Raw genomic sequence first — 25,979 nt, 5'->3', positions numbered from 1 at the left:
TGTATATACCTATTGTAAGCACTCAAACATAAAATGACTAATATTAAATGAAATGATATTTCTTATTGCCTTTGAATACATGATTAACTCAACTCTGCCAAATAATCTGTTCTGGACATCAAATATGCTAAGTATACTACTGTTCACAGTCTTTCCATTATGGCAGAAATTCCCTTTATTCTCTGTGGGCATAGTTCAGAGCCATAGCCACATATATCACTGCAGCAGAACTTTGATCAGAGTTTTTTCTTGAGGTTTAACCAACTTTTCCTTCTCCCTGGTTAAAGGGGATTCTAGATGAGACTAGAACTAGAGGCTCATCGTACCATAAACCGTATCTTTAAATTTGTCATAGGATTTGATCTTCCTTTCTCCCTATGCCTTTATTCTTTATTCTAAAGTTCTAATTTACAGAAAGGGTAAACAGAGTCCCAAAGAGAGGTTAAGACTTGCCCAAGCTTGTGCAGGTATTAAATAGCTAACTGGGATTTACCATTTGCCATGTAATTAGGCTGTGAGATACTTGAGGTCAGAAATTGTGGTACTCCTTATTTTGGGGTCCCCAGGGCTAGCTAGCCTCAGTCCTATTCACATAGTAAGTGAACAGAAAGTGTTTGTTGAATGTTATTAGCTAAGATTTTAAGTAGTGTTTTAAAGTTTATAAAACATTTTCTTCCTAACACGAAGATAGTAGGGTAAGGATCATTTTCATTTTACACCAGTTAAGTGCTTTAGTGTGTTAAGAGAATTGAATGAGAGGAAGAAGCCAAGAGGAGATGATTGTGTGTTTTGTAATGTAGTTGTGTCTATTTGTGTGGGTCATTCCTAGGCCCTTGGGAACGGACACTCCCAGCTTCCTAGATTTCCTTGAGGGCTTCTTATAATAATGATCAAATAAGATCAACTATGCAGAGGATATTTAAAGTGCTTGGCAATCAGTGGAGAGAGTGCCAGTCCTGAAGTTAATTTGAGTTAAAAACGGGCTTCAGACATTTACTTGCTGTGTGACCTTGGACGAGTCACTTAAGCCCATGCCTCAGTTTCCTTATCTGTTAAAATGAGTTGGAAAAGGAAATGGCAAGCGGCTTCCCATTATCTTTGCCAAGAAAATCCCAAATAGGGTGACAGTTAAATCCAACTGAAAAAAAAATTAAATGGCCATTCTAATTTTCTAAAATTTCTAAAGAAATTTCTAATTTCTAACTTCATTTCTAATGAATTCCTTAATATTTAATTCAATTGTATTGACTCTTGCTGTTCAGTCCAACGATGCAATAGAATTATAAAGGACTCATGAAAAATGCTATCTGCTTCTAAAGAGAGAACTGAACTTTGAATGGCAATTTTAGTATTTATTTCCACTTTTTTTTTCCCTACGCTTTTTTTCCTTTTCAACATGACTAATATGGAAATATTTTGCATAATTTTGCATGTGTAATTGACAAGTTACTTCCCTTCACAATAGGTGAGGAAGGGACTGGAGAGATTTGTCATTCAAAAAAAAAACAACATTAACGTTGAAACATTTATTTAGAAAACACAAATAACCGCGTGGCCTGGGGTGTATCAAGTTCTCTTTTCGGGTAACAGTGGAGGAAGGAGGGAAGCCTCAGGGAAACCCCTCCAGCGTGGGGAAAGGGGCACCGGGAAAGACCAGTAAGGACTGCGATTCCGGCTTTGTTTCAAAAAGTGGAGCCTCAAGGGGCACGTGGCCACAGGGAGCCTCGTGTGTCTGTATGTGGAGGGGCCGGGGAGGCGGGGAAAAGAGGGGAGCGTGGGGCCGGGGCGAACTTGCACTTGTGCACGTGCGCGGTGGGTGAGCTTTAAAGGAGGCGCCTGGGAACTTCCTTCTGTAGAGCTTTTCCCATTGGCAGAATTTCGGAGGTTTCCCAAGTCTAGCAGGGAGGGTTCTTTGAATCCTGGAGTCTAGGAAGGACTGCACTTGAAAGGGCCGGGCGGCGCACGTGCTGGGGGAGGAGCCCCACCCCGTTGAAAGAGGGCGGGGCCGGGGGCGGGGCTTGTAGCCAGGCATCTCTTTCCCCCGCAGACGTTTTGTTACCGCCAGACTCTCAGCGACGCCCGTAGGGCTTGGACGCCCCTACTTTGGTGCTCGGTCTCTTGGGCTCTGCGACCGCGTCCGCCCTCCAGTCGGCTCAGACCTGACCATGCTGCGCAAGCTGACCCTCGACCAGATCAACGACTGGTTCACCATCGGCAAGACGGTGGCCAATGTGGAACTCCTGGGGTCTCCGCCTACCTTTCCCGCCGGCCCTCCTGGGATTGGGGTGCAGGCTCACCATGCCCAAACCCAGGCTCACGCTTATGCCCAGGCCCAGGCCCAGGCCGAGATGGAGGCGGAGGCCCTGGCTCAGGCCGAGATGGAGGCGGAGGCCCTGGCTCAGGCCGAGATGGAGGCGGAGGCCCTGGCTCAGGCCGAGATGGAGGCGGAGGCCCTGGCTCAGGCCGAGGTGGAGGCGGAGGCCTTGGCTCAGGCCGAAGCCGAGGCCGAGGCCGAGGCCGTAGCCGTGGCCGAAGCCGAGGCCGAGGCCGGGGCCGGGGCCGAAGCCGAGGCCGAGGCCGAAGCCGAAGCCGAGGCGAGGCCGCAAGAAGAGGAGAAAAAACCACTTGAGAGTGACCAAGCGGCATTGGGATCGGACGGCAGTGCTGTCAGCGAGGAGGCCCGTATTCCAGCCTTGGCCTCCCCGGCGGCCGGCGGGTAAGGGGCCGTGGGAACCCTTCGCTCCTAATCAAGGCATGAGGAAATTTAGAAATGGGGAGGAGGGAGCTATGTATTTGGGAGACAGGCAGAAGAGGAAAAGGACTCCCCCGCTCGGGGTAATGAACCAAAGCCATTTTTAAGAACGTCGTGTTCCTTATCTCCTTTTCCTTTTCTTTTTGCACCTATCATTCTTTGTGCTCACTTGTAAAAAATATCGTTACGCAAAACCGACTAAGACGTTGAATCTTGGTCACAAGCGTTTCTCAAGTGCTTCTTCTCTTCAAGGAAAGCAGCGTGGGAACTGTTAGCTCTTCAGGCCTAGGCTCTATCGAAACTGCTCCCGCATGTTGACTTGAGTCCTGACCTTTTTTAAGCGTTGTTTTCCAATAGGCATTGTAGTGAATCTGATCCCTTAACTACTTCCTTCGCTATTGTAACAGGTAATACCAGCGCAGCCGCGTTTTTCCGAGTATAAATATTAGACTTTTGGTGCTTTCGGTTCTTCAATCCATTAGTACCTATTTTATTTTTAGTTTTTTCCTCCACCAGTAGTTGTTGAATTGCTTTTTTTCTCTCTGCTGTGTTAAGATTTACTCAGTGTTAGCCTTGGGACATTGTGAGGAAGTTGGTGTGAGTGTTCTTTGTTTTACAGAGGAAGAAACTGAGGTCCAAACGCTGATGATAGTAAGGGTTATACAGCCAGTAAGGATCTCAAAGGCCGTGAAGGCTGTATTGTATTTATTTTTTTGCCTGCTTTCTCTCTGATGCAGCATTTCTTCCCTCTCCTCCCCCCCCACCATTTTCTGTTTTTTCAAAAAAAAACTTGTATATATTTGTCACAAAATGAAAACATTGCATTCCACTAAGAAGTTTAAATTGTTTTCTGAACTTAAGTTTCTTTTGTTTAAAACCCAAGGCATTTTGAGTGTGGTATAGGATTATAGATTTAGGGATTGAAGTGACTCAAGAGGTGGTATGAAGAAACTGAGGCCTAAAGAGACTGCACTTCCACAGAAGTTGTATGTTTTAGAGCTGAATTTGAGGTCTGATTCTCTGACTTGATTACTCATAATGAATTTGATTCCTGCTGAGGTTGGTGAAGAGTGTTAGCATTTGCCAGTCACAGAAAAGAGTGATAATAATTGATAATAAGCAAATTTTTTGGAGTGTATTTTTTTAAAATAGAAGAGTTCTTAAACAGAATGTAATGAGAAACAACTATTTATATCAGAGAGATCAACATTCTCCTTACCTCAGGATCTTGATTCAACTCCCTCCAGTTATTTGCCAAAACTTGCTGTTTCTACATATACTATTTCTTCTTCCTGACCTCTGGAGTCATTCAACTACCATCTTAGTTCAAGCCCTTATCACCTCTGGCTTAGTTTACTGTAGTAGTCTCTCTTTACTCCCTAATTAATACATTCTTTTTATCTAAGGTGTCAAAGTAAGGGCTGCTAGAACCAAATTAAAATATAGTAGGGAAATATTTAATAAAATAAAAACAAACTAAATAAAATAAATATGTAGTATAGACACATGCCACATTTAACATAGATGTACACACACACACACACACACTCTTTCTCTCCCCTTCTCATGTTCTGCCAGGAACTTTATGGGTGATTTAGTAGCCCCCATTCTATTTAAATTTGACATCACTTCTCTATTGTCATCCAAGTGATTTTGAACACAGAATTGACTGTCATTCCCACTCAAATTCCAGTGGTTTCCTATTATTTCTGGGATCAAATGTAAACTCTCTTTATCTTTTAAAGCTTTTCACAAGTTGGCCTCAACCCGTCTTTCAACCCTCAATGTATTTTATTCCCCATCTCACAGTCTTTTTAATCTACCCAAATTGGCCATTTCCAACTCTTGCTCATTCTTGACATTCCATCTCCCATGCCTAAAATGTTTACCTGACATAACATCTTTGTCCAAGGTGCAGCTCAAATACTATTTTTTATACTATCAATGCTAATCTTCCCCCCATTCCCAACTGCCTGTACTCTTCTTCTCAAACTACATATGTTATTTTCTCCAATTAAAAGTGATGTCTTTCTAATGTTCAGCTACCTTTTGAGCTATTTCCAGACTAGAGGCATGCCTATTCTATTTAACTGAGAGGAAAAGAAGTCAGTATAATGGAACTCAGAATTTGAAGTCACATGGGTGAGATTACTGTCTTTGTCACTGCCTGACTACTTTTTTGATCTTGGACAAATGTCACTTTGCCTCCCTGGGCCTTTGTTTCCTCATGTGTAAAATGAGGAGCTTGGATTTGATGACTCAAAGGACCTTTAGTTTTAAATCCGTGATCCTATTAAGACAAGTAACACTTTGACTTTTTGTTGCTCTTACCATATTTTACCCGGCATCCCACTTATTTCTAAGGAATTAAAGCTGCATGTAGTCTAATCACTTTTTTTCACAGATGGGAAAACTCAGGTCCAAAGAGTAGCAGTGACTCATCCAAGAAGACACAGGTATTATGTAGCTGGGATTTAAGTTTTTGTTTCCTTTTATAGTGTTAGATCTCGAGTCCAGGGTCTTTTGATATTTTTCATCTTAATATCTTAAATGCCAAGTTATAGTGTCTTGTACATACATATACATATTGACTATGTTGAATTAAGTCATGTTTCTATAGTGCTTTAAACTATACAGAACATTTATCTAATTGAAACCATGCTAATTTCCTTCTCATTAATCACCAAAAACAAACAAACAAACAAACAAAAAAAAACTATTGCAGAACTGTTGGGGAAAATGCAGTAAGAGATATGGGAAATTATTGTGTAACCAAGGCATTAATTAAGTGTAACCAAGGGCCAGATTTCTGGTAGATTAGGACTTTTTAAGAATTTACTGTTTTCTTTGCTCTTTTGCCACTGATATTTCCTGGGAATGGGAAGTTTCTATTCCATTTCCCTGCCATCTTTTGTCTCGTATTTCCTCTCTTTTGTGAATAAACTCCTTTAGGACTTCTATAATAGGTGTCTTCACTTCCTTTCAAGATATATTTCATTCTTTTTAACTCTCTCTAATCTGATTTCATCATTCAGTCTGATTGTTCTCACCAGCATGGTCTCTTAAATGTTTAAATCTACTGGCCTTTTAATCCTCATACTTCACCTTTCTGCAGACTTTGACACTGTTGATACCTCTTGAATATTTGCTTCTTCCTAGGTTTTCACGAAACTACTCTCTCCTATTTTCCCTCCTACCTATCTGATTGTTTTTCTGTCTCTTTATTCAGGTTAAGCCTGCAAAGTGTGGCTATCACCCAAGGCTCTCTCCTGGGACCTCTTCTTTACTTCCTTTCAACTGTTTTTCTTGGAAATCTTGTCAGTTTCCATGGATTCAATTATGATCTCTATGCTGATGCTTCTCACAGTTGTTTACCTAGCCTTGCATCTCCAATGCCTATTGGACATCTCACACTGGATGTCCCACAGACGCCTTCAGTTCCACATGTCTAAAACCAAATTTGTTATCTTATTCTCCAAACCCTTCCTGGTCCAGACTTCCCTGTTACTATTGAGGGTACCACCACTGTCCCAGCCATTCAGCCTCTTTACATATTCATCATCTTGAGCTCCTCACTCTCCCTTATCCCTAACTTCCCAATATCTGATCGATAATTGAGGTTGAGCTTATCTTTGTAGCATGACTGCTTTCTCTGTTCTGATACTGCTACCACCCTGGAGCAGGCCTTCCACATCCTTGTGCGTAGACTGTTGCAGTAGGCTGCTGGTTGGTCTCCATTACAAGTTTCTCCCCACCCTAGTCTGTTCTTTACTTAGCTGTCAAAATGATCTTCCTAAAACGTGGATCTCCCCACATTACATCCCCCACTTCACCCATGTATTTAGTAAACTTCATTAACTGTCATCTCAAATATATAATCCTGTTTGGCATTTAAAGCCTTTCCTAACCCTGGTCTCTTTCTACCTCTCCAATCTCTTTCTCCAACTACTTCCCCCATATACTTGACCCTACAATGAAAATGGCCTCTTTGCCCTGCTTTGCACAAGTTTCCTAACTCTGGGCATTTTCACTGGCTATTTCTCATAGGTGGAATACTCTTAACTCATTTCTGTCTCCTGGCTTCATTCAAGTCCCAGTTAAAATCTCTTTTTCCTGGAATTACTCTTTCTTGGTTTCTGTTAATTCCAACGCTCCCTCTTTGATTATTTTCAGTTTAGCCTGTATTTTGCTTAAACAAAATTGTTTACATATTGAATTAAGAGAAGAGAAGATTTTCCCCTTCATTGTATCCCATATTGCCTGGCACCTCTATATGTTTATTGACTGAGTTACTGACTAGCTGTTGTGATTCTAGTCAAGTCACTTAAGTTCTCAGTGCCCCTAGGCATCTCTCTCTATTAATAAGATTGAAATGCAGTTCTGTATATGTAGAGGGAGTTTCCTCACTGGAAGTTTCCCAGTGAAATCATAGATCACAACACCCTTCCCTTCCCAACTCTCACCCTGGACCCAAACAATTTATTTATAAGCATCACCTTTTGATAGTGATTGCTTTATCAATTGTAGGTATAGTTATTATATAAAAATTTAAATAAAACTTTAAAAAAAAGCTAAATGGATATATGGTGCTTTACTCCTTAGAGCATTGTTTCTCAAAATACAAGGAAATGTGAAACACACCAAGTCTGCTTTAAAAAATGAATCATATGTTATTTGTTAATAGGCATAAAAATAATTTGAGGATTTTACCACAAGCATAAAAGATTTCTTTAAGCTGAAAAAACAAGAGCTGCTGCATTAGAGCGTGCTTAAAGAAATAAGCATGCTCTCCTTTAGAATGCCTGAAGTATGAGAAATACATCTCTTGTGAAAATTTGTCTAAGACAGCACTTTCCTAGATAATCAATTCTTTTTTATTTCCCCTGAAAATTTTAGGCAGGAGCACATAGCTATAATTATACCTTGATTATCTTATTCATTCGTTAGTTTTTTGAAAAGTTTTGATATTCTGAGAAAATTATTTCATTGTTCATTTTACATTCAATCATACATTTTGATTAGCAAAAATTTAATTTTAATTCTAGTTTAGATTTGACTTTTTGCATGATTGTCAAGGAGTTTACCATCACTGAACTTTTATTAAGCATTACTATGTAAAGAATACTGCACTAAGTGCTAGAGGAAATGCAGAATCAATACAAAATCAATTGATTTGTTAACCAGGAACTCCCCTGATCCATCTCTATAACTATAACGCTAAATGGTAGTTAGTTCAAAATAACTATTCTGGTGTTAGTGAATAGAATTGTAATTACAGATTCTTGAGTTTGAGGAGCTTCAAAGATCATCTAGTCCAAACTCTACCTTGTTAGGGATATATGTCATAAAGGAGATTTCTTTTAAGTAATGATTCTTCGTATTTTCTTACCAAGACCTTTAGTAACACAGAACACAGTACTTAGGGAAGAAACTCATTTCACTTTTAGTTATTAGGAAGGTTAGCCTTTAAGCCCAATCAAGTTTCTTTACAACTTCTATTTATTGATCTTTTTTTTATCATTCTCTACCTTTACTGGGCCCAAGGCAGAAATTTTTATGAAGACTAAGTCTGTCTCATTTTTATGGTCTTAAGTTTTATCAAGTGAGAGTGAATATAGGTAATTTAAAAAAGATCTTGTTTCTGATCTAGGGATTAGAAAAGCATTGATTGATAGAACTCTTATTTAATAATTTCTGTATCTCTGAATTGCTGTTTTTCCTCTCAGTAGATACCATGAAAAACTCCTCAGGGAGCAGGCTTGTGGGTCAGGATTCATTTAGAGCACTTTTTGTCTGGAATGGCACAGAGAATGGGCCATTACATAGATAGAGTTCTCAGAACAGACTTGAGTCTTCAATGTTTGTTTTGCGCCCATGCACTCTTAAATGCTGCTACATTCTTCCTCTTCTTCATTCTGGAGCTGGGAAGGAACTGAGACTTTAATCCAACCCCTTATTTTATATATAGATGAGGAAATGGAAATGTAGAAAAGTAGAGTAAATGTGCCTATCTTAAGATAGTTCCTTTTTCAGAGACTTGCATCAAAAGGCCACAGACCTTTGTTTTTCTCAAAGACTTTACTCCAGAAAGAGATGTCATAAATAACCAATACAAGGGGAAGAGAGAAAAGATATTAAAAAAGAATTTTGGGGGGTTTATTTGGATCCATAGATGGATTTATTTATATGAGAGTCATCTTGATTTTTAAGGCCTGTCCTTGTAGACACATTTCTTGATATTACTGCATTTGAGATTTAATTCAAGCAAAACCAAATAATTTAAAAAAAAAGTTTTTAAGGGGAGAAACTTTAGAACCTGTGCATTTTTTCCTCTCTGTACAGAGGTTTTAATTTTGGAATTTAATTCTTTTTTGTTCATATGTTTATTTAAAGACAGAATTCAAATTTTCGTTTGTTTCACTTATTTACTGACTTATTCACTTTATTTACTTCATATTTCTTGAATGGTTAAGATTCATTTTTTCATTCTTTCATCAAATTATTATGAATTCCTAAATTATAATCTTAAACGTCGTTAGGTTATTTTCACATTTTATTTGCACTGAGAAGCAAGTTTATATGTAGTAAAATGATGTATTATTTTTGTTCCAGGAGAACTACCAACTATTAATGTGGTTAAAATCCAATTCTATTTTTTTCCAGTTAATCTGGAGATTATATATGTATTTTAGGATTCTGCCTGTGTTTCTGACCATTGTTATGTTGTGAGTACAATAGATAACTTTAAACCATTCACTTTATTCTACAAGGAGCTTCTTTATATAAATATTTTTTAAAAAATTGTCCTTGCTATCCATACTTTACAAAGTGTTGTTTACATTTTAAATACATAAAATTAGTTTGTTTTTTGTAACATATGCTAGAGGTATGGTAAAAAAAAAAAACAAGGAAATATTTCAAACATTTACTTAAAAGAGGCACCATTTACACTTTAGTTAAACTTTACATTTTTTGGTACAGTAACTAAGTATAATTTTAATTATAGAAAATATAAGGACATCCATAAGAATTGTAGACTTTTAATCTTGTAACAAAGAGAAACGAATCACCACATTTTCTTATTCCTAAGCTATACTTCATGTTGTGAGTTCAGATAAATACTTATGATGATGATGATGAGTAACTTAAGTTGATTGATAGTAATATGGCAGATTCCATATTCTCTGTGAGAATGTAGGGAACATATTTTTGGTGTTTTTATCAATGTAACTTGAAATAGTAGGAATTTCTTCTTTATCTGAATTACCTTCACCTAGAACTCCAAAGTAGACAGAGCAATTTGTATTCTGTGTGTTTCCCAGTTCCTCTTGTTGACTTTGCTTTTCTGCATTGGTTAGAAAATCTCTTAGTACTTGCTTGAAGATATAGACTATTTCCCATGGTAAAACGTCATTTTCTGCTAAAACTTCTCGAAATCTAGAAGAAAAACTAGAAATGAATATCTCGTTTTGAAATACATAAGGTATTTGTAGTTTCATTACCAAAAAAATGCACAGAACCTTGGTGAAAGATTTTTGTACATTGTAAGATTACATATTTCTTTCTTTTCTTTTTAGAAGAATTAGAATCCATTAAAGTTTTGTTAGTTTTCACTTAATGTCTTGTTGATGTGAACTGACTTTTACCCTGAAGGTGTATAGAAAAAAATATGAATTCATTCTCTTCCATCCTCCTTATGTGACCTTTGAAAGTTTATGCAAAAAATTTAGTGGAAGATTTCTGAAATTTAAGTAGTTATTGCTAGGAACAACAGTGACTTTGCAATTAAAAAAATTAATTCAATACCATTACCACCTTTAGGATTATGATTTATTTAAATGAATCATTTCTAAGCTTGAAATCAATATTAAATAATACAGAAATAGGTAATAGTGTAGAAGCTGTGTAAAAGAGAGTACTTGTTATAGAAAAGAATAAACCATATTTTCTTTTGGGCCATGAAGCATCATAAAAATGTAATTCATCTGCAGGGACTTTATGGTTGTTATCTTGTTTGATAAATATAAGCAAAGAATTTGCATAATTAGGATTTCTAGTCTAAGTATTTAGGGAGTTTAAGACTAATGTCTGTAAATATCTTAAAAAAAGAATCCTGTATTTGTACCTGCTGAGAATAGTTCCAGTCTGGCAAGGTTGAACTTGTGAGCAGAGAACTTCAAGCTGTCTTTGTTCAGTAGCTGGAATGGTTGCTTGGGGATTCTGGTAGTTTTTTGGCCAGTTGTAATCCACACCAGCTTTTTTCACTTTTTGTTCATTTTCAATCTCCTGTATTAATCTCTCACGTTCTTTTAGGTGCCATGTCAGTTCCCGAAGCAGAGTCTTGGTTACTACATCTGAGCCCGGATAGTGTGTAGATTTATGGGATTCTCTTTTTGACCACTTCATCCAGCTAAAAAGTGGCATTTTATAATCTGGAAAATCACATAAAATTATTAACTGGAATTTCCTAATTGGGATAATAGACTCTAGAAATTCTAGGGCAGACTTTTTTTTGACCACTTCATCCAGCTAAAAAGTAGAATTTTATAATCTGGAAAATCACATAAAATTATTAATTGGAATTTCCTAATTGGGATAATAGACTCTAGATACTCAAGGACAGACTTAAAAGTGTTTGATAAATTTGCTATGGATTTGTCATAGAGTAATATTTCATTGTACAAGTTCAGAATAAAATTGGAAAAAGATATTATGAAATCTTCTAATACATAACCAGGTTTTGACCAACAGGCAAAATAGCTTAAAAATCTTGACAAACAGATTTGTTTTCATAAATGTTGTCATATAGCTAGTACAGCTTTCCCACTAGAATTATTCCTGTTGTCAACTAAAGTAACCAATAATATTTACCACCATCAGGACTAGCAATTAAGATTAACATTTAGGGGAGAGGATTATTTAAGAAGAGGTTTTTTGGATCTGTGTTTTGTGAAGGAAAAAAAAAAGGAAAACATACCTGTTAAGTTGTTACTGTCCAATGTGATAGTTGTGCTTCAAAGGAGTTTTGCTTGAAATATTTTATTCAATCGTATCCTGTTCTCTTGAATGTGTCCACGGTTGAGAGAAGCAGTCTTCTTATTTAATTAACCTTTTAAACTGGATTCTTGATAAATTACTTTCTGTGTTGGGAATATGGTTTTGATTTCTCTGTTGATGAGGCTGCTACTTAATTCACCTTGTTTGATTAAAAAACACAACCGATTTTATTCTTCATGAAATCCATTAAGATCTTCGACCTTTTGAATGTAGTTTTGCCTGTGGAAGCAATCTAAAACGAGTAGGTGCAGATACAGATGTTTGTTTCAAAATGCTTGCAAATATATTGTTGGTAGTGAGATGAATAACAGTAGTCTGAAGCAACTACAGATGTGCTCCTAGCTAAAGTTAAGACTGTCGCATGATGTGATGCGTTGCTGTGCATAGCTGTAGGTCACAGTTTAGTGCTGTATTTTTATGCCTGTAGAGCTCTAAAAATAACCATGTTGCTTTTATTCTGTAGCTAAACTTTCAGGCCATTTTTGAAAGCCAGGTCATTATTTTCTTTAATTGAAGATAGAGAAGTAAATTAGACTTTATTATTAAAACTTGAAAAATAAATGGTAAGATTCCTTTGCCAGTGAAATACTGTGAAAACTCATTTTTATTAAAAGAGCAGATAGAGTTAAAAGAATCCTGAGCAGACAGCCTTTCATGTGATTTTTAGCAACTTGGGTTCATTTTTTCTAAATATTAATTATTTTTCATATGTTTGAATTATTATACATTTTTATTAACATTTCAAATATTTTAATGTAAATTTTGAAGTATAGAACATGTGCTTTAAATTCTTTTAAAAGTCAGATGATCGTAGTAAGGCCATTATAATACTTAAGGATCAGGATATTAGCACTTACAGTGCATTGATAAATCATATCAGAATAAAATATGAAGGCTTAGTATATTCAACTTTGTCACTGTATATTTTCTCCTTTTTTGAGAATTAAATGCAAAATATTAGATTTTTAAAATATTTATTATTTGCTATAGGGAAATATATCATAGGTTGTAAAGGTCACTTTGTGTTACTGCTTTGTGGATAAGGTCTTTTCTTTTGAAAGTATACTTTTTCTTTATTACTTTTTTCCTTTGCGTGTTTAATTGAATTATAGAACAGGCTTTGTAAAGCAGACCTAGATGTCATGCGACATAAAGAATGATGTGTGTGGCCATTACTATAGCTGATATTACTTGTACTTTGGGAAAATTCAGATGTCAGGATTCATTATATTCAGCTGGAAGGCTTTCACATTGCATTGTACATGGTACTATGAAAAATGAAAGGAGTTGGGTTTATAATGACAGAAATGTCCTACCAAATTTTCTGATAAAATTTAAATGATTCTCGCCACCTCTTTCTTTAAACTATCTGGTTGCTGCTATTTTTTCCCTGAAAGTGTGCGACATATCAGAAGTATAATAGAGTAGAATATTCCTAAAGTGAGTAGATTGTAGGGAGATATATATGTACATATATATATATATATATATATATATATATATATATATATATATATCTTCACACACATCTGTGCACATATGTATGCAAATGACATGTATAGACATAGGTCTGTATATGTGTCTAAAGACACAAACGTATGCACACACATCATTGTGTGTACACTCATAGTTCTATATATACATGTGTTTAAGGTATGGAAGTAAGTCTGGTCTGCCTTTTCTCAAGTTGAAGCATTGTTGGTTGGGATAGAAATAACAAAAGAATAAAATAAATTGGATAAGGGAATATATTAAAAGAATGGAAGGAAATGTGTAATTCAACAAAAGAAAATATTATATATGTGTGTGTACACACACACACACACATACACACATAGAGTTGAGTCAGAAACGGAGAAAGAAGCAGGGGAGATGGATGAAAGAATAATTTGAAAATATAAATTAATACTGTACCTGAGAATAAAGAACATTGGTGGGAATAGCAAAATAGAGTGAAGACCACTAAATAGATTAAAAAAAAAAACAAAGACAATCTTAGAATGTAATAGATCTTAAAAAGCAACTAACAAATATTCATGAGATGTCTTGCATCTGTTCCCAGACAGATTTGGAAAACAGCAGGAAGCACAAATCTTAAGAGTAATTGGACTTTTAGATTAAAACACTGAAAAAGAAGAAAAGTTAAATACTGAGTTTTGAGTAATTTAGTGAAAAGAATTGTAGCTATCCATCAGAATTTCCTCTTCCAGATTCTATATTGTTCTTTAAATTGCCTCAGTACAGTTTTCTTTTCTACTTTTTCCTTTAAATTTTGGAGGAAGAGGCCTTTCTATTGGAGTATTTTATTTTCCCAAATACATGTAAAGATTGTTTTAAATGTTCATTTTTTTGTAAGAGTCTTTAAAATTTTTCTCCCTTCCTCCCTCATTTCCCACTACCCGAAGGCAGCAACCAAGCTGATATAGGTTATCAAGTATCAAAAATACAATCTTTTAAAACACATTTCCATAGTTGTAATGTTGTGCAAGTAAAATCAGACCAAAAGGGAAAAAAATGTTAGAAAGAAAAGTAAAATCCTATGCTTAGATTTACATTCAACCTCCATAGTTCTCTCGCTGGATGATAGGCATTTTCCATCCCAAGTTAATTGGAATTGCCTTGAATCACTGCGCTGTTGAGAAGAGCCAAATTCATCACATTTGATTATCACATAATTTTCTTGTTACAATTCACAATTTTCCCGACGGCCCACTTCACTTAGCATTAGTTCATATAGGTCTTTCCAGGTCTTTCTGAAATCAGTCTTTTCATTATTTCTTATAGAACAATAATATTACATAACATTCATATACCATAACTTTATTCTGCCATTCCTCAATTGAATGGGCATCCAGCTCCTTGCCACTACAGAGTTGCCACAAACATTTTTGCACATATGGAGCCTTTTCTCTTTTTTATTATTTCTGGGACACTGAGACAACTGGTTCAAAGGGTTATGGAGTCAGGTTCGATCATAATCTTCTCAATAATATCATTTATTCATCCATTCTCCTACTGATGGAGATGCCCTCAGTTTCTAATTCTTTGGTACCATAAAAATTTTTGTACATAATTATTTAGTTTGTTTTCTTAGGATTTATAACTTCTTCTTTCTTTTCTCTTTTTTCCCTTTCTCTTCATATTTTTCTTTTTTAAGAATTGTTTTGGCTGTCTCAAAAGTTTTGGTATGTTTCCTTTTTGCCATTCTTTAATGAAATTTTCTATTGTTTTTATGATTTATTCTTTAATCTACCAATTCCTTATTAAATTTTTTAAGTTTTTCATCTTTATTTAGGCATTTAATGAATATAATTTTTATTGTGTTATAGTCAATAATGTTTTATTGACTATATAATTGTTTTGTAAGGTTTTTAAATACCTTAATTCATATTTGTTTTGTAAAGGTGCCTTGCAACAACTTCAGAAATAAGTATTATACAAGTATGAGGATTATACAATCCTTTTTATTCTCATTCATTAATTAATAGAAAGATATCACATCTAAGTTTTCAAAAATTCTATTCAGATCCTTTTTTAGTAATTTTTTTGGTTAGACTTGACCGAGTCAGAAATGGGTACAGAGGTATCCCAACTATTATAGTTTTATTGTTGCATTTTTCTTGTGAACGAATTATTTTTTAAGTATTTAGGTGTTAATTCATTTCATGCTTATATACTAAGAACTGATAGTCTTTTTTTTTTTTTTTTTTTTTTTTTTTTTTTTTTTTTTTTTTTTTGCTGAGGAGGTAATTGGGGTTAAGTGACTTGCCCAGGATCACACATATAGGAAGTGTTAAGTGTCTGAGGCCATATTTGAACTCAGGTCTAACTAACTTCAAGGCTCTTGCTCTAACTACTGCACCACCTAGCTGTCCTCTCATACTCATTTTTAATGGTGCCTTTAATTTAAACAAAATGTGTTTTCCTTTTGATCTTTTTAAGATATACCTCTTTTAATGTTGAATTTTCTGAGGTCATGTTTGCTATTTGTTCTATTTGAGTCCATTAGAAGCATAATAAATATTATTCCAGCCCCTTTTTTAACTTCATGTAAATCTTTGTTTCAGGTTTTATTTCAAATGTTTTGTTGGATTCTTTTTCTAATCCTTCCCCTCCCCCTGCCCCCGTCTTTTTTTAAAATCAGGTTTAAAGTTAAAATATATTGACTAGAACACAATAGGGGACAATCCTATGCCCAAGGAAGTCATCAGAAGCCTGTCCTGAGGCCAGGGATCCCTGGTGTAGGAGACCAAGACGGTTTTCAGGTCCACCCTGGAGGTGGACCTTTTAATAGACTCTAAAGATGAAGTAATTTTTTTTGTTATTTGTGTGTTTTCTTGGCAGTTTTATTTATTTACCTTACGGTATTTGCAAATCATATGTAATCTGCTCAGGTCTGGGTGTTTTTTTTTGTTTTTTGCAGTAGCAAGGGTGAGAAGAAGGGTAGGAATGCTTCTTATTTATTGAGCATCCATCTTTTTCTTTATTATACTCAGATTTGTAGTTTATTGAATTACATCTTGAGCTCCTGTTGCTTTTTTAGAATATATTAATGAATTATCTTCTTCAGTTTTGGATTGGGGCAGAACAGTCTTATGTCATTTAAATTTCCTTTCCTTTACATTTGAAGACCTTTATCTACATTACTTGCAGAATTGTATATATCAAAGGAATTGTTAAATATACTTACTATGTATTTTGGATTTTGCATCAATAAGTTTTTTTTTTTAATGTTTTTTTTTTTTTCCTTGCAGGTGATCTGTGTGTTCCTTCTTTTAGTCCTTGGTTTTCTTTTAGCTTTTTCTTGCATTGTATCAGGTTTTATTTGTCTTATTCTTCTGGGATGCTTGTGGATCCTTAAGTTATCTTATCTTACCTTTGAGATCAATATATTTGGATCAATTGTTTGGAAATTATATATTCTTTCTGTGTTACAGATTTTTGCTTTTCTTCCAGATTGTCCTTTACTTCAATAATATTTGTATTTTTAATGGATTATTTTATTTTTCCTCTCACTTCTTTGGAGTGATTTGTCATTATGGACCCAAGATTCTCTACTCTGATAATTATTTCTTCCAAGAAGGCTATAAATCCTGTCACTGATTATCTTTCTCTTTCTTTTGAGTTAAGTGACTTGCCCAGGGTCACACAGCCAGGAAGTGTTACGTGTCTGAGGTCAGTTTGAACTCAGATCCTCCTGATTTCAGGGCTGGTGCTCTATCTGCTGTGCCACCTAGTTGCCCTTCATTTATTATTTTTTTAATGACTTCTTCCCAAACTCTTATTTCTTAAACCATTTGCAAACATTCTGTAGCAATTCTATGTGCTCTCAGGAATCCACAATGTTCTGTTTTATTGAGTAATGTTTTAATTTCCTTTGTCTATTTATTTTGGGGATTGTTTGGATGTTTTGATAGCCTCTTCTGTTTCCATATTTTTCCTGGTTGATTTATCAGTTTATGCACAGGTTTTAGCTTTAGTTTTCTTCATTGTGAGATCTTTGTTGACTTTGGTCAGGGTGAACCTGAAAATTGTCTTGGTCTCCCACACCCAGGCCTCTGGTGACTTCTGTGGCTATAGGACTGTCCTTTATTGTATTTTCTCTTTAACTTTAAATCTGATAAAGCTCCACCTCACAGCCTCTTCCCCTTAACTCCTTTGGTGTTGCTGCTCTGTCCCAGTTTCCTTTTCTTTAGTTATTTAGTTCTTTAGCTGAATGCTACCAGTCTGACTATATAGATCATTTTCTTTCTCTATAGGGTTGTATAGAATTAAAGTTCTATTTGTTCTATTGTATCTAGAATTATGGTGTAAGAGCTAGGGGCCTTGTTTACTTGAATCCATTGTAACTACAGCAGGGGAATTGTTGACTAGCTACCACAGAGAATAAGCCAATTGAGTTTTTTGCCCCTGCCAGGGCTTTGGATTATTGAGATGGTGGTGGTGAGGCAATATGTTAGGGATTACTCTTCTATTACTGGGCTTGATATTTGGCCTTGTGGAGACAGCTGTAATTCTCTGTTTCTGCACTCATAATTACTTTTTTGGAAAGAGTTTTTGAGAGTTGAAGAGGATTAGAGAAAAATCTTTAGTCTTTCATTTTATTGGTCATGTAACTCCATGAATATTTTAAAATATTTGAAATGAATTTTTATTGCTGCTTAGTCTTTTTTAGTTGTGTTCACTTCTTTGGGATGCTTTTTTTGGGCAAAAATTACTAGAGTGGTTTGCCATTTCCTTCTCCAGCTCATTTTACTGATGAGAAAACTGAGGCAAACAGGGTGAAATGACTCGCCCAGGGTCACACAGCTAGTAAATTTCTGAGGCCAAATTTGAACGCGAGAAGATGAGGTTTCTTGACTTCAGACCAGAACTTTGAACCTAGCTGTGGTCATTACGATAAGAACTGAGCTTTACAAATCTCCGTTTGAAATATGCCATAGGATCGTTGATTAGTATTGAGAGGGAGATTGTTTAGTTCAAGGTCATATGAGCTTTTGGTTTCAAAGTGGGCTCCTTAGATTTTAAATCTAGCATGATTTATGTTGTAGCTTCCTCCTCTAAATTGTTAAGTATGTATTCTGGGGATGAGAAGAATTGTAAAGAAGTTAGGAGATTTAGCATAAAACTACTTGATTCATCAATCTTGATTAATCTTTAGCCTGAAAGACTCTACAAGATAGCTCTTTAGTCTCTAATTTGCTACCTCTTTGCTTCATATTTTGTGTCTGCTAGATGAAGGATTTGGTTGTTTCTACAGATTGGGTCAAGCACATTTCTTACAGTAACAAGCAATTGGGCATTCTCCAGGAGCAAAGTGCCTACCTCCAACCATTCAACTCTGTAGGAAAGGGGTCAATTATCTAAAGCATTAATTGAGTGGCTCTCTTTTAGTTTCACAGGTTGGTAAATTGAGAGCTATTAGACTTGTTTATAAGAGGGCACCTAGACCAACCTCTTCATTTTATATTTATCCTTGCTCTTTGGTAACAATGGTTCTGGGAGGTGGATGGAAATATAATATAGGATAATAATATTCAGATATGGAAAGGTTTTATAGGCTACCTTGTCCAAGTCTTTCATATTACACATGAGGAAATTAAGTCCTAGAAAGTAACATTATAAAGGCAGGAATCATTTAGTTTATCTTTGCATTCTTACACATCTTTTACAATGCTTGATATATAAGCAGGCACTGTTGAATGAATGAGTGAATGGAATGCAAATAAATTTAATGAAGATCATGTAGAGATAAGCAACGGAGCTAGAATTTTAGTCCAGATTTTTTTATGTTGCAGTAAGCATTCAAACTGTTATTATAGTCTTTTCTATAGTCTTATAGTATTTCTGTTTTGTTTATTTGCGTTAAAAAAAAAATTATCATGCTTTTATTTTTTTCTTCTTCAATCTCCCTGCTCTTACAGAAGGGAAAAAAGAAAAAGAAACTCTTGTTAATAAATAAATATACCATACAAATTCTCATATTGGCCATGTTGCAAAATGTGTTTCATTTCGTATGTTAGTTGATCACTTCTCTGTCAGAAAGGGAGTAGCGTTTTTCAACATATAATCATAATTGATCATTTGCTTATCTCTACAATGTTGCTATTGTATAATTTTTTTCCTCTTTATTTGATTTACTTTGAGTGGAAGTGATATTGTTGGGTCAAAGGGTATGCACAGTTTAATAACTTTTAGGACAAATTCCAAACTATTACTAGTTCACACCTCTTATCTCCCATAGTATATCATAATTTTTTTCTGCTCCTTTATTTGCTTTGCTATTTATTACTTAACATCTCCTCACCCATGGCTCCCTCCCTTTCTTCTTCCCTAACTCTGCTTGCTTGTCTGCCCATCCCTCCCTCCTTATTTCTTTCAGAGGTTTGTTATATTCTTCATCATACCATAATTTTAATCTTCAGTATATATAATATATATATTAAGTAAATCAAACGAAAAGCAAAGAAATTGATATTTATTAAGCACTTATAAAAGTGTTAGGCACTTATTTATCTGAGCCTAAGACTTCTATTAGTAGCATGACTATGGAGACCATGACATGCATGGTCTGCTAAAAATTTAATATTGTTCTAATGGTGATTTCTTCCATTTTGACATCTAGTGATGACTGCTGAGATCCCTAAGGTTTTTTTTTTTTAAACTCAAATTCTCTCACTTCATATCCAGTTTGCTTTAAAGTATTATTTGAAAATATTAGAAAAAATTAAAAAAATATTAAATGGGACAGCTGAGTTTCACTTTTAATTAAATCTATTTTAACTTGAACTTTTAGATCATGATTACTGTTCCTGCTTTTTTTACATACTAAATTCTATTTCTGCTTTTTATTTTTGTGTATATCTCTCATTTTTATATCATTTCTTGAAACAACGTATTATTGAATAAGGATTTTTAATCTGATATCCATCTCAGTCTTAGGGATAAATTCATCTCGTTTACATTCTAAGCTGTAATTACTTGGGTATTTTCCTCTTTCCTATTTTTCTTCACTATCCTTCTCATCCTATTGACCTCTATTCCTCCTTACTCTTCTGCTTTATGTATACTTGTCTGTCTCTCTGAGAGCTGTCCTTATCTTCAACTCCAAACTGATCCCCTTACTATTTTTAATGCTTTCTGAATTTAGAAGACTTTTATACCTCTATCTCATATATATGTGTGTGTTTGTATATACATATACCTATGTGTGTGTATGTGTTAGTGTGCATGTGTATATATGTCTGTTGTTACTTCAAGTCATTTCTGTTAAAAATTCTAGTACTACTTTCTGACTCTTAGTGTCTTCTGTATCAGTTTTTCCTTTTTTACCTCATTTGCATGAGATAAATACGTATTTTTATTTTTCCTTAAAGTTTTATTTTTTCACACTCATCTCACCATATCAACTCAGCTCACACCTTTCTTTCAAATTAATCAAATAAGCATGTCAATATTTTCACATATATGAAATAAATAATTTGACCTTATTGAATCTTTTATAATTTGTCTTTTAATGTTTACCTTATATTTCTCCTGGTTGTTATATGCTTGAATTTTCCCTTAAGTTTTGGGGTTTTGTCACAAAATCCTGAAATTCTGTGAGTTCGTTAAATGTCCATTTTTTTTTTCCCATTCAGAGTTGCATTTAACTTTGCTAGGTAGGTTAGCCTTGGTTGTAACTAACCCCAATTCTTCTGCTCCACAGAACATAGTATTGCAAGACTTACATGGTTCTTCAACACAGTAGCTGCTAGGTCTTGTAAAATCCTTATTATAGTTCCATAATATTTAATTGATTTTTTTCCCTTGTGCTTCCAATATTTTCTCCTTAACCTGGAAGCTTTGAAACTTGGCTGTGATATTTCTGACTTCCTCCATGATTCTCTCCTTTTCAAGTGGTAATTGGTGGATTTTTTTTTTTTTTTTCTATTTCAGCTTTGTCTTGTAATAGAACTTCAGGGCAACTTCTGATAATTTTTTGTAATATTGTATCAAAATTCCTTTATAATTTAATTTTAAAAATTTTACTTTTCCTCAGTTCCATATAAAAAGTTCATAATATTCATTTTTAAAACCTTGAGTTCCAAATTTTCTCTTTTCTCCCTCCCCACCTTCTCTCATTTAGAATATAAGTAATTCAATATAAATTATACATGTACAGTCCCATAAAACATTTCTTAATAGTTATGTTGTAAAAGAATACATAGACCAAAAAAAATCATTGAGGAAAAATGAAGTTAAAAAGCATGCTTCAGTCTGCATTTAGATAGCATCAATTCTTTCTCTGATTATGGATGGCATTTTTCATAACTCCGTCAGAATTGTCATGGATCATTGTATTACTGAGAATATTTATGTCATTCATGGCTGATCATGTTACTTTGTATATAATACACTTCATTTTATATCAACTCATGGAAGCATCTCCTTTCACCTTGCTTTTGACTACCTCGTTGCCTAATCACTTAGGATCATAGAATCAGAGTTGGGAAGAACTCTGAATTGTGTGTTCTTTACCTAGCCTCATAAATGGTTTTGGATTAAAAATGAAGCTTAGCCATTAATGAAACAAGATTTCATTAAGTTCTTTCTTTTGGAATAGTCTAACTTTGACATGTGTGTAAAGCACTTTGGAAATCGAATTGCCAAAATAATGTAATCTATTATTGCTACTGTTTAATTTATAAGGGGGGAGGAGGAATCAGGTAGTCCCTATATGTTGAATAAATTAGCCTAAAATGTTAAAAAGGTTATATGGCAGTGGTATATGATTTTGAAATTGCTAGTTTATGTTAGGGTCATATTTACACTTTATTTCTATACTATTCACCTGTTCTTTCAATTATATTGTGAAATAAATACTATAGTAGAGGTTTTTTCCCCCCTCCAGAATTTCAACTATTTAAAAAACAAACTAAAATGGTCCTTAAGGGATTGTGTTTATATACCTTTGGAAAACACTTGTTTAATATACCATGACTGCTATCACCACATACAATATTATCTAATAAAAACAGTCCCCCAAAGTATATTTGTCTGGGTACTAAATATAGAAATTATGTCTGCAGGGGACCTTGTCTGCATAATTTCTGGGACGTATTAGAGGCATCCTTAGATCTTTCACTAGCAGTGCATTCATTAACATTGGCAGGCTCCAGAAGGAGCTTCTTGTTAGCCTTCCATCAGATGCCTTTGAGGAATGATATAAGTCAAAGGGCAGAGAAGAGGGGAAACATCATCTTCTTTTTAAAAAGTTTTAATAGTATCATTATCAAAGATAGTTCTTAACGTTCACCTTGGCAAAACCTTGTGTTCCAAAATTTTCTTCCTCTCTCCTTCCCCAAGAATGGTAAGCAATCTGTTATGGGTTAAATATGTGTAATTAAAAAAAAAAACATATTTCCATATTCATCATGTTCTGCCAAAAAAAAAAAAAAATCAGATCAGAAAGGGGAAAAAACATGAGAAAGGGGAAAAAAACCAAGCAGATATACAACAGCAACAAAAAAGGTGAAAAACTATGCTTTGACCTATATTTTAGTCTCTGAAGTTCTCTCTCTAGAAGTAGATGACACTTTCTATCAGAAGTCTATTTTAATTGGCCTGAATCACCTCATTGTTGAAAAGAACCAAATCCATCACAATTGATCATCACATAATCTTCTTGTTGCTGTGTACAATGTTGTCTTTATTCTACTCACTTTACTTAGCATCAGTTCATGTAAGTCCTTCCAGGCTTTTCTGAAATCAGCCTGCTTGTCTTTTCTTATAGAACAATAATATTCCATTGCACTTATTCAGCCATTCCCCAGTTGATGGACATCCACTCAATTTCCAGTTTCTAATGAGTATGAAGAAAGGGCTGTTAACAAACACTTTTGCACATGTGGGTCTGTTAGAGGGAAAACTTCTTTAAGGTGTCTTAGAGCAAAATTTCAATAGAATTGCAATTATTCCTTCCACATCACAGTTTTTCCATTGCAATTTTGATGTAGCTCAAGTTGAAATATAAGAAATTAAATGGGAATTTTTTTGGGGAATTTTGTAGAAGTTGCAGATGACACACAGAGACCAGCAAATGACACAGAAAAATTTTAGAAACTCAGAAATAACTAATCTTCAGGTGTTTGAAGATAATGATACAGTATTGACAAGAAATAAGGGATAGTAGATAGGGAACATCAAGAGTGAGAAAAAAAGTTTTAAATTTTGTCCTTTATATATGTCAGTCAAGTAGCTTTTTAAAAATCTTATGTGCCTTGACACACATAGTTCTGTAAAACTTCTAAGTTGCTAACAATTGCTGATCTGCATCAATAAAAGGAGTCCTCACAGAGATTTTTTTAATCAGTTGAAATCAAAAATATAATCCAGTCATATCCCATGCAAATCTTTTATTTGGGCTAGATCCTCACTTCCCTAGATCTTTACATATTCTCTGAGTTTTAAGGTGTACCAAAAAAAATCTAATACTATCTCCTTTGGATAAATATGTGTATAATTGAATTGATTCTACAGGCCTTACAACAAGCTGAAGAAAATACTACAAACAGCTATTAACATCCCATTTTTACAAATAAGAATATTGAGACTTAGAGCGGTTAAAAGTATATTTGACATGCCAGTACAGTCATATGGCTATTTAATCCTATCTGAGAAAGATTTTGAATTTAGGTCTTCCTAGTTCCAAAGTCCAGTGCTTTGTACACTATGCATGCTAGAGGTTACTCATTGTCACAAATAGCAAGGGTACTAGACAGGATTTGAGTCTCTCTAGACTCAGTATTAACATTTTGGCACAGTGCTTCTTCGTGATTTGTCACATGTTTGAGAAATAGCTTGACTAATGTAGAATACATATAATTATGTTTTCATCTTAAATCTTTTCCTTTCTCACACCTTTCATAATTTCTCTCTCACCTCCCTGACTTTCCTTTTTAGCAATGGTAATACTTTCACTCATTCTCTAATTTATTTGTTGACATGGGGGAGTTTGAAATTTTCCTTGTACTCATTGTCACTTTCAGGTTCTACTTCCAAGCCTGTTATGAACATTTCTTCTTCTTTGAGATTCACTCATCTCTATCACCTGATCAAAACTCTAGTAGCTGTTATTTACTGACTTTCAAAATCTTTCTCTTTTTTTATTCAATGAGTACAGTGCCTGGATCTGTTCAACACCCATGCTGTATAGTTCTTCACTTTACTCATTTCTTGTGATCTGCTTCTTTATTCCACTTTAGCCCTACACAATGATAGTCTATTTTTGATCTTATCATGACTGAGGTATGCGCCTCTTTCATGTTCGTGAACTTTGGAATTTCTGTATCTGATCGGTCTATTGTTATTCCATTTCTCCTTCTGCCTTGTAACCCTGAAAATCTATATTTTTTATCTTCATTATGAATTCTTAAGTCCCTTGACTACTCAGTTTTTATTTCAGGCTATCATCCATGCATTTGCTGTACTTGCTTGCCTTCTCCATCTTGACCCTTGGGTGAACCAATTAAAATCTGAAGTCCTGTTCTCTTGAATCCCTTCCCCCGGTATCATATCGCTGACCTCACTACTTTAAGTCTTAGTCTTGGATTACCTTGATATCTGCTGCTTTTGCTCCTATATACTTACTGCTGAATGAAGCTAGAGAAAATCATGAAATTGTGCTGAGTTGGGTACATTAGTAGTTCATGTATGTAATTTCTTTTTTTAAAAAAATTTTTTATTATAGCTTTTTATTTACAAGATATATGCATGGGCAATTTTTCAGCATTGTCAGTTGCAAAACCTTTTGTTCTAATTTTTTCCCTCCTTCCTTCCACCCCTCTCCCTCAGATGGCAGGTAGGACCAATACATGTTAAATATGTTAAAGTATATGTTAAATACAATATATGTATACATGTCCATAGTTATTTTGCTGCACAAGAAGAATCAGACTTTCAAATAGTGTACAATTAACCTGTGAAGGAAATAAAAAATGCAGGCAAAGAAAAATAGAGGGATTGAGAATTCTATATAGTGGTTCACACTCATTTCCCTGAGTTCTTTTGCTGGGAGAAGCTGGTTCAATTCATTACTGTTGTATTGGAACTGATTTGGATCAGAATTGATCATCATATAGTATTGTTGTTGAAGTGTATATAATGATCTCCTGGTCCTGCTCTTTTCACTCAACATCAGTTCATATAAGTCTCTCCAGGTCTTTTCAGAAAAGCCTGCTGGTCTTTTCTTTCAGGTTCTTTCAGAATCATCCTGCTGGTCATTTCTTCAGGTATGTCATTTCAATTGGAACCTCACTGTCAATCATCACAGTGACTCTTCCAAATCTTTTGCTCCTTTACAAACTCCCATGATTCTCCCTCTCCTTAGTTCTCATCTGATAACCTTGCCTCATATTTTACTGGAAAAACTGTGAAAAGCTTCCTCTGATTCACTGTTTCTTATCTTCTACCACTCAGATGCCTTAGTCACTTTCCTGTCATTCTTGTCTCTTCTTATCAAGGCAACATGCCCAAGAGATCCTTTTCCGTCCTGTCTTCTATTCAGCACGTTGCTTCCTTTTCATTTCCATCTTGTTCCTTTTCTTTAGTCTGTTCTTGACTAGTGTCTACTTCCCTAATACTTGCAAACACATCCCCAAACAACCCTCACTTGGTCTGTATTCCAGTA

General features: G+C 34.9%; 2 protein-coding genes across 3 annotated transcripts in view; one reads left to right on the top strand and one right to left on the bottom strand.

Moving 5' to 3' along the window:
- The first annotated feature begins 2,082 nt into the window (after positions 1-2,082).
- Positions 2,083-25,979, top strand: part of TDRD9 (tudor domain containing 9) — a 185,183-nt gene continuing 161,286 nt past the window's right edge. Inside the window, exons 1-2 of one of the 2 annotated variants that reach the window (XM_031953152.1) lie at positions 2,083-2,342; positions 2,373-2,716. In XM_031953152.1, the coding sequence (XP_031809012.1) occupies positions 2,166-2,342; positions 2,373-2,716 (521 nt within the window). In that variant the 5' untranslated portion in view covers positions 2,083-2,165. Of the gene's footprint in view, positions 2,717-25,979 lie in introns of both variants that reach the window. The other variant, XM_031953151.1, reaches the window with a different exon arrangement.
- On the bottom strand, positions 9,892-12,203 carry RD3L (retinal degeneration 3 like). Its single transcript, XM_003756507.2, has 3 exons — positions 11,730-12,203; positions 10,878-11,184; positions 9,892-10,189 (listed from the first exon to the last, which is right to left on the bottom strand). Exons 2-3 carry the CDS (start codon positions 11,174-11,176, stop codon positions 9,898-9,900), a joined length of 591 nt encoding a protein of 196 aa, XP_003756555.1. The 5' UTR covers positions 11,177-11,184; positions 11,730-12,203; the 3' UTR covers positions 9,892-9,897.

Source organism: Sarcophilus harrisii, chromosome 2, assembly GCF_902635505.1.
Source record: "Sarcophilus harrisii chromosome 2, mSarHar1.11, whole genome shotgun sequence".
Taxonomy (NCBI): Eukaryota; Metazoa; Chordata; class Mammalia; order Dasyuromorphia; family Dasyuridae; genus Sarcophilus; species Sarcophilus harrisii.
The sequence above is the reverse complement of the archived record's forward strand: the minus strand, read 5'-3'. Positions and strand labels throughout refer to the sequence as shown.